Source organism: Mus caroli, chromosome 2 (assembly GCF_900094665.2).
Source record: "Mus caroli chromosome 2, CAROLI_EIJ_v1.1, whole genome shotgun sequence".
Lineage (NCBI taxonomy): Eukaryota > Metazoa > Chordata > Mammalia > Rodentia > Muridae > Mus > Mus caroli.
The window spans coordinates 115,621,279-115,638,017 of NC_034571.1; the positions used below are offsets into that span (position 1 = coordinate 115,621,279).

Here is a 16,739-nt window from a genome sequence, read left to right on the forward strand (position 1 = left end):
TGAGTGTCTTCAGCATGGTGTCCTGCTCACTGCCCTGTCTCGAGGGACAGACAGGATAGTCCTCAGCCTCCCTCTGTACTATCAAAGGGCAATTCATTTCTTCTCTTCCCTGATGCTCATGTGTCTCCTCTCTGCTCTCATCTTTTTGCCCCTGAAAGCAACAACGGTGGATGAGGGAGCATAAAACACACTTCATCACCACTCCGAACTTCCAGGAAGGAGTCTGGCTGCCAGGTTATGGCACCCTTTCTCTTAACAGTGGCTTTTAAGTACAAGGTAATGTACTCAGTTACAACACTGTTAAGTAGAAAAGGTGGGACGGAACCCAGGACTTAAATATTCCAAAGTCCATGCCTTCATTGCCTACTTTACATCTCACCCAGAGTTTTATCTGCACAACCCAAGAGGTTAATTTTAGTCTTTTGCTATTGGCGTCATGGATGAACAGCTCTTGGTCATTCCCTGCCTCTCCTCAGAAAGCCAAGTGGTTTTCCTGAAGGCAGTTTTGGCTGGCATCCTGTCCTCACTCTGGAGGTGGGAAGAGCTGTATCCCAACTACAGCCTCTTGTCCAGGGAGGTGGGAAGTGGGTTCTTCAGAGCTGAGCCCATTCTGCAGCTTGACAGGTGACTTCAGGGGCCACTGCTGTGGTTTGATCCTCTCATTTGCCTGTCTGTTCTGTGCCTGAGTACAGGGGGAGCTGATGCTACTGTCAGCTGATGCTATGTCTGAAGGGCTATAGAAAAGGAAAAGAACAAGGGCTCCAAAAAGCATTGGCATAGCTTTGTTTTTTTTTTAAAATATGCAAATTTGCTTTAATCTTTGATAAATGGTAAATTTGCATGTATACCACAAAAGAAATGTACTTATTTTTTAATTTTGTGAATTAGCATGAATCATAATGAGGAGATCTCAATGTGTTTTGATATCCTGATCTACATTATTAGGCCTCTTCTTTCCATAAAATACTCCTTCCTTAGGTCTTCATGTCCGGTAGACTACATTATTTCTCTTCCCTTCCTATCCCTTTCTTATGGCCTCTTCCTTTTCTCTTATAACTTGTTTTCCACTTACTTGATGTATGCACACATGTGTGCATACTCACACACACACACACACACACACACACAAACATAAGTTTAAATCTATAATAGGCATATGAGAAAAATGTTATTTGCTTTTCTGAGTTGAAGTATTTTGCTTAATACAACGATCTACATTATATTAATTTTCTACAAATGTCATGATTTAATTCTTCTTCATGGCTGAGTAAAATTTTATTATCTATATGTCTCACACTTTTAAATCTATCGTTTTAAAAAACATATTTCCTTGTGTTTGGTTGCAGATTAAAGGACTACCTGAAGGCTTTGCTTATCCCAAAATAGGGTCCAATTACTCAGTGAAGACAGTGGAGAAGACATGGAAGGCCCTGCAGGATTTCAAGGAAGGCAATGCCCTTTTCACCTTCCCAAACACTCCGGTGAAGTGTGCTGGTGCCCCCCAGAAGATCATGTACCTATCAGAAGCCTACTTCAGGAAGGTACGGCTCCTCGTCAGGACAGAGTCGACAAGGGCAGGTGCCAATTGAGCACCTGCCACGAATCCACTTTTATCTCTGCCATGTGACCTTTCTGTTTCTCAGAGTTTTGTTTCATTTGAACACAGTTACATAGCTGGATGTAGAGACCACTCACTATGCATATTCTTTCACGAAGCTGAAGCTGTTCTCACAAATTAGAAGAGGTTTTTCTATAGACTTAAAAAATATGGTGACAACCATACTGTATATACAAATGAAGTATACCATTTAAAGCTGTGTAAAAGCTCATTGGCAAACTATGCTAGTGATTGTCCAAATACTTTAATATTTGTAGTTAGGCCATTAATGATTTTTTTCCTTTTTCAAATAAAGCTTTTATTCTTTAATGCAAGGGGTATACACCTATAGGCAAAATACAATCCCTATTTTGTTGCTTTTGAAAACAAACTAAAAACAAAGAAACAAAAAACCCCAAGTTGTTTGTATAATGGGAACAAAGGGATCTGGTAAATCTTTTTTAGGTAATATAGATATTTTTAGATAGTGCATTTAGATAGTATAGACCATTTGTGAACACTATTCATGTTGAACACAAATTATCAGTGCACTGAGCATGAACACTTTATGTTAATATAAAATGTTCTTATTTTGGAAGTGAGGATGAGAGAAAGAACACTTTAACAAAGGCTTCTTGTAGGCCATTAATTACAAACTACACATATATACATTTATAAATTACATATATAAATCACACACATATGTATATGTGTGTGTATATATACATCCATATCCATATCCATATCCATATCCATGTATATAGTAACTGCCAATTGCTTTCACTCAGGCTCAAGGTTATGAGTATTTTTTGGCTTTTAATATGTTGTGTATTTGCAAAAAGGCAAAATGCCAATTTTAAAGGTAAAAAAATGTTCACATGGAGTTTTAGATCTTCTGTAAAGAGGTTTTGCTTTTTGTAATGAGGGCCAGGGGAGGTTTGCCCAAACACCTTCTGTGTGAGAGCAGATGGTTGCCAGTGGCGTATACCTGGTGTCAGGAAGTGGGGGCTGTTTCTGCTCTCCCTACACTTTACTGAGGTATGATATTATGTTCACTGAGGCATAGTTTGGCTGGAGCCATGGCAGGACTCAAAGTGACTTGTGCTGCTATAAAAGGACAGGAAGGGAAAAAGGGGGGGGGGGGGGAGATGGCCTGAGGACTGTGGGCTGTGTTCTTGGAACCTGGCGCTAGGCATGTGGTCCCATGACTGTAAACTGCAGTGGGTCCTGTGAGGTGGTGAGTTAAGAGACGGGGGTTGGGAGCTTTTGAAGTTCTACCAGCTTGACTTGTGAGAAAATCTCTACAGAGGGTTTTAATTCTGGTCTGGATGAAAAAAAGAGATGAGAAACAAAATGGCGGTTGGATTAATTGTCTGGTTTCCTCTTTGCTTTTTCTTAGACTGGAAAGCGACCCAAGGCAAACATCATCTTCAACACAGCTTTAGGAACAATTTTTGGAGTTAAGAAGTACGCAGATGCCTTGCAGGAGATCATTCGGGAGAGGGACGTCTCTGTCAACTATAAGCACAACCTTATTGAGGTCCGACCTGACAAACAGGAGGCCGTTTTTGAGATCCTGGACAAGCCTGGGGAGACGCATGTGATTCCTGTGAGTGGCGGGTTAAGCTGGTTGCCTGGAGCCTCATCTGCTGCTCTGAGCCGGAGACAGTAGGGCACCTCCCCCGGAACCACCATTGCTACTTGCTGGGGAAGGCTGCTGCTGACAGAGAAGGCGAGGGAACTGAAGAGGGCAAGATGGGAGAGACTGTGTCAGCAGGGAGCCCAGAGGGCCGGTCCGCAGTGATTTTTTTTTTTTTTTTTGTCTTATTCTTTAACTCCTCTTTCCCTGACACTCAAATTATTTCACTTCTTTTTATTATTTTTATTTTATTTTATTTTATTTTATTTTATTTTATTTTATTGCCTGAAGAGTTTAGGAAGTGCTTCTTCAAATGCCCCGTGAATGTCGAAACCTTTGGTGTGTGAGACACAGGCCTGCTTGTGGACTGGAAGGGAGCTGTGGGTTGCTCCCGACAGACAGGAGTGTTTGCTTTACATCTGTGGAAGAAGCTGTCTTTACACATCCTTCACCTGTGCAAACACCCAACACTTAACTTCCTTCTCAAGGGACTTGGCAGAGCCACCACCTTCCTTGGAAAGATTTCAGCATGTGTTGGGGCTCTGGGTCTTGGGCATCTGTGCCTTTCCCCACAGAGTGAGAATGCTATGTTTATGGAAGAATTACAAAGATTAAGCATAAGATGCAATGGTAATGGAGAATATTTGTCCATTCTATTTTGGTAAGAGCTGTCAGCAGTGAGAAAGCATGAACTAATCACATTGTGCTCTGTCTTTAATGACGATGAGTTCAATAAAAAGGAATTTTGAGTAAACCAAAGATTGGTCTTCTAGACATCAAAAAAATTAAATAAGAACCTTTTCAGCTTAAGCATTTTCTAAAACTCACTGCACCCATTTTTTTTGTTCTTAAACAGAATATATTAAATATCATTAAAATGTTACAGATGGCTCAGGGGCATACTTTAAAAATCCTTTACTTGAAAATATCCTCAAACTTAGAGATGTTCTAAAAACAAAAATAGCAGAAATAAAATTGTGCACATCTTTAGCCAGATTCATGTACAGAATCTTACAGCCTCGCTTTAGCTTTATTATTTGATTTCCCCAGATACAGGTGACAGTCATCATGCATTATTCTCCTGAGCTCTAGATAATTTTTCCAGAAAAACTTCCTAAGATAAGGGTACTTTCTTTCTTTTTTTTTTTTTTATGGTTTTTCGAGACAGGGTTTCTCTGTGTAGCCATGGCTGTCCTGGCACTCACTTTGTAGACCAGGCTGGCCTCGAACTCAGAAATCCGCCTGCCTCTGCCTCCCGAGTGCTGGGATTAAAGGCGTGCGCCACCACGCCCGGCTGAAGGGTACTTTCTTATGTAACCCCAATAGTTAAATTGCTAGTTACTATATGCCTAGTAAATTTGGTAAATACATGATATTTTTATCAACTACATGTATGCAGTTTTGTTGACTGACCCAGTAGCTCTCCAACACTCTTCCGTGTCTAGCACAGTTAGTCTGATGTCTTTTTAGCCTCCATCAATCAGGGATCTTTCCACAACTTTCCTTTCATTTTGGTACAAGATTGCCTTCCTCTCTGCACTTTGTCAAAAATGGAATTTTCCTCACCTCTGGTGATGAGTTTTGCTTTATGAGCATAAGTAACTTGTAGTCCAAGGAGCTCATTGCAAGCATACAGGAGGTCTGGTCTGTTCTGGTCTCTAGTTCAGATAAGGCGTAGTTTCTCCGCTGAATTACTGTCCTTTCTCCTTCTCTTTAGAGAGGCCCTTTCAGATCAAGCATACACTCTACTCTTTTCAGTAACACCCAGACTTGGTACCCACTGAGGAGACTCATCTGCTTGGCTGTCAGTGTGATGATTACAAAATGACTTTTTTTTGACTACAGAATTTCATCCACACTTAGCAGGAAGCCCTTGGCATTTTATTAGCAAGTTCCTTTTCTTTTGTGTTTATCAATTAATTATTGGTATGAACTCATGGCTGCTCATCTTCCCTAATATTTTGTCATTCATTAATGCTCGCATAGTTATTTTTGTTATCAAATTGTCCCAGATTTGGTCAGAAGCTCCAAATTGGTTTCTCTGTCCTTGTGACACAGCTCTTTCTTCTTTTCCCTAGCACTTCTGTGATGTCTGCTCATCTGGTTCTGTCTCCCCCCCAACCCCCCCCCTCCCCAGGACAGGATCCTCACTGTGAGCAGCTCTCAAGCAGCTGTACCCAAATGAGCCCAACTGGAGTTTTTGTATGGACACTAGTTATCATTTTACACAAGTTGTTGTCAATATTGGTTTTTTGCTTTCCAGCTTTTCTGCCTGTCACAGTTCAGAGGTTTGGAAGGTCCTTCCTCCTCTAGATTTTTAAACTTGTGGCTCCTGATTTTTTTTTTCCTGAAAAACAAGTGAGCCAAAAATTGTGAATTTTACACAAAGCAGAAGTGAATGGGCTTCGAGGGGCTGACTGTCCAAAGCAAACTCCTCTGAGAAAAGTGTGAGCGTGAGCGTGAGCGAAGGAACTTGTTTGTGTGATGTTTTAAAACTGGCTTGCGGCTGAGCTCTGGGAGCTCTGGGAGGCTGCAGGTGGAGAGCTGGGTGGATGGGAGGGGATTTTTCTCTACTAAGTTTGTAGGGGGGGTGCGGTATTTTGTGTCACCTCTGAGTGATAAGATTTCAGCTCAGATATTTCAGTTAAGCAATTAGACTATGAATACCAGAAAGCCCATTGAAGACTTTCAAGGAAGTGCTAGATTCGCCCAGAGAGCTTTTGAAATGTGCTGATTCCTGGGTATCCATAACACACATTTCGATTAATTGGCCTGGAGTGTGGACTGAGGAACTCTGAATTTCAAAAATTACCCTAATGATCCTCATGTTCAACTGAGACTGGGAACGGCCATGTAAGGAATTATATATACCCTAAAGCCTAGTGGTTTTGGATACTTTATTATAGAGAGTGCCTGATCTGGTCCAGGCTTCTCCATGCTCATTAACAAACAGACCTGCTGTCAGGGACTCATGCCCCCAAAAGGCCCCTCAAGGGTATAATGTTCAAGAGCACTAAACATACACAACTCCTTCCTGAGGTTAAATAAGCCTATAGCTAAGAGTCTGAATAAATATAACTCAGTGTTTTGATTTCTGGACCCTCAGTAATTGTTGAGTCCCACAGGACACCAGAGGCTGTTGGCATCCCCTTTATACCTTTACACAATGTTGAGATGGCCTTAACATATAAACACTTTTACCCTAATGAAACATGATTAATGAGTAAATGTGTCCTGAGGCAGACCCGACAAGACATTGAAGTTGCTACATGGGATTGTAAAATAAAACAAATAAAAGGCACAGCCTTCAAAAAGAGGAAGAAAATTACATAAATAAAAACTGAACGAGTGGATGAGACCTCAGCAGGGGTCATCTGGGACAGGCTTTATTTATGTGTTTGGGAAAAGGAAACCCATCTCTGCGTTCAACACTACTTCATACACACTGAATGCTAGACAAGATCTCTCTTTACTGTTCCAGGATGCTGTTAGGGAATTTTATCCCTCAGTTTGTCCTCTCACATTGGTGACTTGGAACGTTTCTTTATGCAGTTTTAGAGTTGAGTCCCTTGGAGCGGTGATGTTTTAACATGATCTTTACAAGTTTCAAGGCTCTAAACATCTCCTTCCAGAATACAACTGAAGAACCAAACCCAGACAGCAATAAGTTGACAGTGGAGGGCCAGAGAAAGTTATAAACAATATATGCCACTCCTCAATTTTTACCAAGACTGGTAGCATCAATGGAGTATTTCAGAACATTAGTGACTTCTACTTCAAAATATTGGGTTCCCCATCTCTCCTATTGAAGGTATTTGTCAACTAAGTTGACAGTGGAGGGCCAGAGAAAGTTATAAACAATATATGCCACTCCTCAATTTTTACCAAGACTGGTAGCATCATTGGAATATTTCAGAACATTAGTGACTTCTACTTCAAAATATTGGGTTCCCCATCTCTCCTATTGAAGGTATTTGGACTCCGTATAGTCAGATCATAGCAACCTGAGAGGACATCTGTTTAGTTTCTCATTATCCTCCACTATAGTCCTTAAAGTCTTAGAGAGCATATGGATTGACACATTCACTAATGCATAATGCTCCTTGCGGTCATTATGAAATACAAAACAAGGAAGACAGAGAGAGAAAGAGAGAGTCTTGTGGGTTGTAGACACACTGAAAAGATGCAAATGTGCATGCTCTTTCTTTGTGTAGTATGAAATGCTTCATGTCACACCACCTATGAGCGCACCAGATGTCCTCAAGAGGAGTCCTGTGGCTGATTCTGCTGGCTGGGTGGACGTGGATAAAGAGACTCTGCAGCATAAGAAATACCCGAATGTGTTTGGCATCGGGGACTGCACCAATCTTCCAACTTCAAAGACTGCTGCTGCAGTAGGTAGGTTACCACCTCTGATTCTCCTCAAAGTTCCAGAAAACCAGAAGTTTAACACAGACTTTTGTAATTCAATGATTTGAATAATATTCTATTTATAATGGGTAAAACCTTTTGTGACCTAAAAATGACTTTGGCTTCCTCAAGGCAGGCAAAATCAAGTCCTCAATGAACTGCATGTTTTATGGAGAAGATAATAGCTTTTAAGGACTTTATAAAAATACCAAAAGAGTGTGTCCTTACCTGTCACAGGGCAATAAAGAGGTGATCTCTCCCAGCTCTCTAAGCAGTAAGTTTTGTGAACTGCCATGCTTACATCTCTGTTACTCTTGGTCCTTGGTACCAGGCAGCCTGGCTATTTTTCTTCTGCCTAAAACCCTGCAGAGCTCGGGAGGCATTTGCTTCTCTAGGAAACACATGCAAGTCAATGAAAGCTTGCAGACCAGAAAATTGTTCTGTATAGACAAGCACAGCGGAGCGTGCCCTGATTGGGACACGATTAAGGCCTCAGCCTGGAAAACTAAATCCTTTACCTGGATGTTCTGCACTAGCAGTGATGGGGAGAATTGCCTTTTAGATTCCTTCCTCTACAGACAGTAGCTGTCTTCTGTGGACACCATAAAACATGGGCCTCTCTGCTGATGGCCAGATAGCATTGTATGTGAATCGGATACCTTTCTGTGAGATCTACCAAATGTCTTTTTCATTATCAATGATATTTCTCTCCTGCCTCTTTAATTTCAAAAATCTCAACCAATGAAAATTTTGAAAAAATACATATTTGATTTATTACTCTTTACACTTTTATATGTTTTTAGTGAATCATTTGAAAGTAGTTGAGGCATCATGATACTTCTTTGCCTTAAATAACTTAAACCTGCCTCTCCTAGAAAGTACAGATCCCTTCATATCTACAGAACCTTTATTATGACCAAGAAACTTAACACTGTATAATAAATCTGTCTCACATTCAGTCCAACTCATATCTTCTAAAAACATCCTTGTAGCTTTGAGGTGAGATTCCATTGTGTTTGGTAAGCCTGGGGCTCATTACTTGGTTAAGGTGGGCCATGCCTGCTGCATTTATATAATTACATTTATTTATTTGTTTATTGGCATGAACTTACAGAGGTTAGAGGACAGCTTGGAGTTGGTTCTTTCTGCTCATCCTGTGCATTCTGGGAATTGAACTCAACTCCTCATTCTTGGTCGCAAGCACCTCTGCCTGCTGAGTCCTTAGCCTGTTTTCTTTTGGTAACTAATGGATAGTGTGTGAGACAGTACCTTTAATTTATATCCACATTACATGCATTTCTGAGGTAGAAAGACCTAATATGAGATGTCAGGTTGTCTAGCTTTTAGCCTATGCCAGACAAACAAATATTAATTCCATGCTTCAGATATAGTTTTAAGTATGATCAAACAATAGTTATCAAGTGAAGCCTTCTTCCCTGCTCTGTCATCTGGCTGGCATTTACATTCCTCAGCCATGTAAACAGTGTCTCCATTGTTATCACATTTTCCCTTTTACAAACCATGTCTCATTACGTGATTGCTTCAAATCTTTCTAGAAAGCCTTACTTGTATTTGACTTGTTTTCACCAATTTTATTTCACAGCACTGCTGTGAATGTGCCACTGTGTCACTTCTCATGGATACTTGCTTGTGTCCTTCATGACTAAGTAACAATGACTCTAGCTTCCCCCCCAGCATTTCTCACTAACTTCCCTATCCTAATACCTGCACGTATCCATCCCTCCTTGGTTCTGCTTGCCTCCCAGCCTCTGTCCAGACCATTGTGAGCAAAGCATGTTACCGTGCTGAATACAGCGTCCCTGTGGCTTAGATCTCTTTCCTTGCTTCTCTCCCGAGACTCTTGGGCAAAACAGGAGATTGTAGTAGAGGGAAGGAACCCAGCTAGGGGCTGGCCACATCCACACACTCTTTCCATCTTGCTCTTTCCAGTTGTCTGTGACTACTTTCAGGCCTAGTCTCTCTGCAGTGGCACCTAGAGACAGTTTTTCTCCTTTGACAAAGAGGTTGGCAGCCTGAGACAGGGCTTCCTCATATCTTTTCAGTGCAGTTTCTTTATGCCCTTCGTGATATCTAATTCCCCAAAGTGGGGCAGGATCTTTGCAGATATTACTTTGTTATCAGTGAAGACAGCCATTCAGTAGTTTCATTCAATTGTCCTGATCACTTCTAAAGCCAACAACATCATTTTTTTTTATTTGAGTGCCAGTAAACTATAGATTTCAGGCAAAATTAGTCTGTGGCTTGTTTTTGAATGACTGGTTAAGAATGGTTTCTGCAGGGGAACATTTGTTCAGTTCAATGGTAGTTCCTCACTGTTTCTTTTACCCAATCTCAAAAATATTCCATTGTTCTACTAATGAGAACTAGTAGATCCACATCATAAATATTATTTGAATTGTATCAATAAGACTTTTTTGTGGAATGTTTTTTTCTCTACTCTTGCCATATATACATGCACAAACACATCTATAAAGACTATCTATCTATCTATATATCTATCTATCTATCTATCTATCTATCTATCTATCTTTCTATCTGGTTTGGGCTCAGCCAGGCAAAACTATAGAGAGGAAAGCCCAGTAATTTGCCTTAGTGGGTATGACTGGGGCTACCAATGTAGGTTTTCTGTGATTGGGGATACAAGGTGCTATACAACATGGCACCCAGACCAAACCTGGAGCAAGAGGAATGGGATTTGGGTAGGGCTACCCTTATCATCCTGTGGGAGAGAGCTGGGTTCTTAATTTCAAACTAAGAGTGACAGCTGTGTGGTCTTTGATGAATTGAGGGCTCCTTCTGCTAGTCAGAACTTCGAGTAAAAGGAAGAGTCATGATCTACTCACAATCTAGAGGGGTGTGGATGGAATCACCATTATCTTGTTTATATTAATGTTATATACAAATGAGTTTTCTTGGAAAACCTGATCCTTAGACTTTCTGTTCTCTTTTAGCTGCCCAGTCTGGAATCCTTGATAGAACAATGTCTCTGATTATGAAGAACCAAAGACCCATAAAAAAGGTTTGTATACCTATAGGGGTTACTGCATCGTTTATCACCTCCCCTTCCATAATTCTGGCACTTTCTTATTAGCTTATACCATAAGAATTTAATTTGTCTATAGTATCATTACATAATTTTCATTTTTCACAGTCCAAAAACCTAGAAGCGAAGACACACACACACACACACACACACACACACACACACACACATTTCAGTCACTCAGCAAATAATAAATTATGACAGAAAGTCCTTTCTTGCTTATTCTCACAATTTCAGTATGATGGCTATACCTCTCTTGCTTATTCTCACAATTTCAGTATGATGGTTATACCTCGTGCCCACTGGTAACTGGCTACAACCGAGTGATTCTTGCTGAGTTTGACTACACAGCTCAGCCCCTGGAAACCTTCCCTTTTGATCAGAGTAAAGAGCGAATTACTATGTACCTAATGAAGGCTGACATGATGCCATTCCTGTATTGGAATATGATGCTCAGGTGGGTGTGCAGAGGGCACTGGCTTGTTTGGGGGTGGGCTGTTTGAGAGGGTCCTTCTAGCTTCCACTCAAAGCAGGGCTTGCTAATGAGACCTACTCTACTGCATCATTTCTCAATAATTAATGGTAGCCCTTGAAGAACTCCTGAGCCTCATCCATATTTGGGAAAGAGGGCTGCCCTAGGTAAGGGGGAGGTTTGCAATATCTCCATCTTGTGGTGGGGGTGCCTACTCTTCTCTTCATTCTTGGGAGGAACCGAGTCTTCTGTTTTCCATTCTCCATTTCTTCTTCTTTTTTTTTTTTTGTTCCCAGGTGAATTAGATAAATAATAATGCTAACAATAACACAATAATAAGAATTCTTTTACATGCCAAGTGCTTTCTAATCTTCTACCTTCCTTTGGTTTTACTATGTTTGAGAAAAATTAAAAATAATTAAGAGAACAGAGATAGACTCAAGCTCTGACATAATTTTGAATAACGTTTCTACCATTTACGAGCTGAGAAAGTTGATTAGACTATGTTTAGTTTATTATTCAAAAATTGAAAATAACATTAAGGAGGTAATATAGAGTCAGATAATGGTAGATATTTAATAAGTAGACTACCACAAATTAATAACTCTCCTATGCTTAAAAAAAGTACCGTTTGAGTTTTCCAGACATATATGAGATTGATAAATTAGGATATCCACACCAGTGATCCTCAATCTAGAATGATTTGGGACATTTGGCAATATTTGGAGACATTTTTGGCTGTTATCACTGGAAGGATGCTGTTGACATCTAGTGAGCAGAGGTGTGGGATACTGCAATGCACAGGGCATCCCATGATAAGGAACTGCTGGGTCCTAAATGTCAGTAAGGTTCAGAGACTCTGCCCTCCTTTGAAATCTTGAGGTGAAGGTAATCAGGTAGCAGTATGCATGTAGCAGCGGCTTTGTGGGTGTATGCTGAGTTTAGTCAGCATGCTGAGCTCACACAGCAAATTCAGTGTCAAAGCTAGGACTCATCGTAGGTTGTTCCAGACATGACATCCTTTCCACTTCAGTAGACATGTCTTGCCTTATGTGCTGATAGGCATCCCTAGCGACTTTTTATAACATGATGTCACCTCATCTCCTTTGTCTCCATGGCTTCTCTGTGTTATTTCTTACAGAGGCTACTGGGGAGGTCCAGCCTTCTTGCGAAAGCTGTTTCATCTGGGCATGCATTAAAGATGTCTCACAGCTTGCTTTTCTTGGATGGCTTCTGGACCAAAATCGCAGTTACTGATTGACATGACAGATACAAAGGACTCAGAACCTCACCCTTTAAGGAGTTTGGACATGGTGACCTTTCTAGGCCTTTGAATAGCTATCATGTGGACAACTCAGAATGAGTCTTCGGAAACATCCAAATGAAATAGTAAAACTCTATTTTCTAAATAAAACTTGGTCGTTGATTTACTTATTTGAGAAAATATCTTGACTAGCAGCAATGGGAAGTTGTAGCACTTGGGAGAAGAAGCTGGTGTTGGGGCGATGGCTTTCTTGTTGTCTACCTGGTATGTTCAACTTACAGCTGGCACTACTTTCTAGAGACTGAGTCACTGGACAGAACTGTCCAATGACATATCAAAGACTGTGTCACAGCCTTACACAGGGCTGCTTAGAACTCCTGCTGCAGGTGACAGCATGGAGATTCTAGAGCCCAGGTGCCTCCCCTTGGGTGCCTCAGGGACACTGAGCTCAGCCTGTGTTTTTCCAGTCTGTGACAGGTACTATGGTTTACTAATACCTGCCAGTTCCAAGTCCTCTGCTGGGCAGTTTTGACTCTGGGAGCCCTACAAACTTGGCTGAACCTAAGATTTTCCTTTTCTCTATATTCCATCAGGGATACCACCCACATCACAGTCTGAAGTTCAGTCCTTCCCGCTTCCCCTTCAGTCTTTATCTTGCAGGGCATTTTCCCCTACTAAATTTCTTGTTAACCTAATTCTGTCATGGCACCCAGAGTTTTAAACAATTTTCCAAAGTTTCCCTGAGAACTTATACAAACACAGTGGTGTTGGATCTGAAGAATTCCAGTGGCTAAGGTAAGTGTTGTCTCAAGTCATCCCCAGTTTGGCCAATAAAGTGTTGAGTGAGTTTGGACTGGAAACAGCTCCAGTTTGCTTGAAGTTCAATAGTAGCCCCAACATAATTCATTCCCAGTCAATTGATGGCGGAAGTTTAGTTTCAGGCAGTCTAGAATTTTAAAGGCATGTATATTTCATTTTCATAAAAGACTGATTTTTTAATAACATTTTAGAATTCAAACCCTTTAATGTGTTACCAAATCTCTCTGGGTTTCTGGAATTCTCCTTATGACTCTAGAAACCTTATTCAGACATATATGCATTCAATGACTTTTTACCAGACACCTACTAACTGCTACTTTCAGCCTGGCGGATACAATGAGGAACCAGAATAAGAACTCTCTCTCTCTCTCTCTCTCTCTCTCTCTCTCTCTCTCTCTCTCTCTGTGTGTTTCCCTTGTGCTAGCTTCTTTCCTGGGGGTGGGGGGACAGGGGAGCTTGCTGAGTTAGACATGAGTTGATTGGGAGGACACTTTCCTTTCAGTTCTGGGATAAAGTTGAGCACCACCCTAGCAGGAGGCCCCATACTGAGGGGAATGGAAGACTTTCCCTGATGTGCATCAGGGACTTAACTCGATCAACACCTGTTCCTGCCCAGGTATCAGTGGCAGTCCTTTCAGTCTCCAGGATGCCCCAGTTTAGACAATAGCCCGTGACTCCTCCCTCATCCTGCTCTCAGGATGCAAAGCCATGCTACACATGGTGCTCATATTGGGCTGGCTACTCACCTTCAGGTGGTACACACAAAACAGTTAGCCAAAGTCAGAGAAGTCCTGCGCCCTCCTGGAATCCCTGCACCTGCCTCTGCACTCCTGCAGGGTAATAAGTTCCCTCCAGTGGATCCTTCTCTACAGGCTCTAGGAAGAATCCAGAGTGGCTTCCTGGGTGTGGAAAGAAGTGCTAGAAAGAATGGGGTGTCCGGAGCCTCTTGGTGGAGGGAATTTGAAATCCTTTGCAGACTAAACACAGCCTCCTGGGTCTGCTTATGCTAATGCATTCTGAATAAAACCTCCAAGCAGACAACTGCCTCAGAGATCACGTATAGGAGTGTAACTTACTGCCACTGCCATGGGAGCAGTGACCCTACTGGTCTGCACATTGGTCTCCAGATTTCAGTTTCTCCAGCTGGAGAAGATAACACGTGTGCTCAATTCTAGAAACGCTTAGCCTTTGAAACCTCACTTTATTCATTAGTATGGGGCTGGTCAAAGGAGAGGGCATTTTTGGAGTTATCTTTGAATCAGGAGTAGGGTGTAGGAAGAGGCATGTGAGGCATGGTGTGGGCCAGGGGTGCAGGTTTCTCTCAGGGCAGTGTCTTTGGGCAGGACTGAGTCACAGGTTCTGTTGGTAGACATATGCCTCAGATATATTCCCTCAGAATCCAAGAATCCATAAGGGACAGGCTGGGCCTGCCGCACTGGGGAGTCCTTTGTGCCTGCAGTTAGCTTTACCTTCAGAGGTTCTCCCTTCTGGTCTCCTAGGACAGGACTTACAGATGCTATGAACTACAGTGTGAGTGCCCGGAACTACAGTGTGAGTGTCTGGTTGCTACCCATCTTGGTGTGACACATTTAGGTCACAGTATAGGGAGCATTGAGATAGAGGCAGGAGGCTGGCCTTAAGCCAGTGAGGAATGGCCAAGGTTTGAGATTTAGACGTTTTCTTTTATCTAATGTATGAGAAAGCTTTTCTTCTATTTAAATTTTGTAGAAAATGTAGAGAGCAGAGACAAAAGTGATCATTTAATCCAACATCAAGTAAAGACAGGAAACAGCAGGTAGATGTCTCTTTTTCAGCTTAATATTACAAATAATGTTCAGACTGAACAGGCTATATTTAGGAATATATATATATATATATATATATATATATATGCACGTTTGTGCATGCAATAGCAATTAGTGAAAAAAGAGGCCATGAATTTGAAGGAGTGCAGCCAGGGAGGGGCATATGGGAGGCTTTGGAGGGAGCAAAGGGAAGGGAGAAATGTTGTAATTAAATTATAATCTCAGAATAAATTTCAAAACAAATTAGTCCTCTTTTTGAGGAAAGTGGCTTTTGTAATGCAATATGTAAAAGCAGTTCATGTTATTAAAAATGTATTGGAGAGCTCTGATCTGATTTCATTTTTTTTCCCTGTAGTTCTGGGAATTGAAACCAGGGCCTTGTGCATGTCAAGTAAACACTCTACCACAGCAAGCTCATCCCCAGCTCCCTGATCTGATTTTCTTCTTCATGCCTTAAGACCATAGGGCTTTCATCCAATATAGTCTTACTTTGATTATCTCAGGAAAGGAAGAAACAAGAAAAATGTTTGGGTAAGATGAGGCATTCCGATTAGGTTAATAAAAATTAGATCTACTTTGTTTGCTTAACTGCCAAGTAGCTAAGGGAGGTGCTTGTCCACACAATGGGAGAACTTGAGGTCAGTATCGTGTAGCAGAAATATCCCACAAGGTTGAGAAAGGGGGAGAGGGAGATAGTTTTCTATCCCAGTATTGCCTTTTTTTAAAAAAAATATTTATTAACATGTTTCTGTGTGTGTGGGTGTGAGTGCCGTGGAACACACATGGAGCAGAGGACAACTTACAGGAATCAGTTTTCTCTTTCTGGCATGTGGGGCCTGGAGATCACACTCAGGTGGACAAGCTCAGCAGCAAGCACTTTATCTATTGAGCCATCTTACCAGTGTATTCACTAAACTTCTCTTCTGACCTGTAGCTTATGCTGTGGCACATGTGTGCACATGCTACAGCACACATGCACACATGCTTGCTCCCGTGTGTGCGCTCACTCTCTTCCCACCCTCTGCCCAAGGAACCCACCAAGTGTGATCTGCATCAGTGGTCTCTTCTGGTGCCTATTTTATGGTTGGGTTTGACCCTTCAGTGATGGTGAGAGAAGACAGCGGGATGAGGGAAGACAGGTAGTCTGTTGGCCCTTTGTTCCTCTGATCCCACCCTTGTCTTGACCCCACAATGAGGTTAAAAACAAAAATTCAGACTATAAGATTCATGAAGTTTTATAACAATTTAATATAGATCTTTACCTGTTGAATCTAATGGTTTAAAGAAATTGAGCTTGCATGTAGTGTATAATTTTCAATCTTGTTTTTCTAATTAACTTATTGTTGATTAGTGAACAGAAAACCCACAAGCCTGATCTTTTAGATCGATTGTTGGCCAAGTCCTGCTCTGGGTCCTGGTACCTGCTCTCTGCCTTCTGATGGGCTGGGTGTCAGAAACAATGCATAACTGCAAACCCCGAGTGACAGCATTGAGCCCATACCTGTGTCTCCCCTCCATCTAGCTTCTGCCATGGTGCATCAGCCATCTTGAATTGTTCCAGTTAGATTCCTTGTCTGCCCTTTATTGGGACCCAACTGTCCCAATAAAGGAAAACCTAAAGCAAGGCAGGGATGCTGACAAAAATGTATGGAGGGGTAACCAGAGATTG

At 41.5% G+C, this 16,739-nt stretch overlaps 1 protein-coding gene across 2 annotated transcripts in view; it reads left to right on the forward strand.

Moving 5' to 3' along the window:
* Sqor (sulfide quinone oxidoreductase) overlaps positions 1–12,612 on the forward strand; it is a 41,515-nt gene extending 28,903 nt beyond the window's left edge. For both annotated transcript variants that reach the window (XM_021186216.2, XM_021186226.1), the window contains exons 5-10: positions 1,347–1,541; positions 2,997–3,206; positions 7,451–7,634; positions 10,619–10,686; positions 10,989–11,167; positions 12,324–12,612. In XM_021186216.2, the coding sequence (XP_021041875.1) occupies positions 1,347–1,541; positions 2,997–3,206; positions 7,451–7,634; positions 10,619–10,686; positions 10,989–11,167; positions 12,324–12,381 (894 nt within the window). In that variant the 3' untranslated portion in view covers positions 12,382–12,612. The remainder of the gene's footprint in view (positions 1–1,346; positions 1,542–2,996; positions 3,207–7,450; positions 7,635–10,618; positions 10,687–10,988; positions 11,168–12,323) is intronic.
* Positions 12,613–16,739: the final 4,127 nt, after the last annotated feature.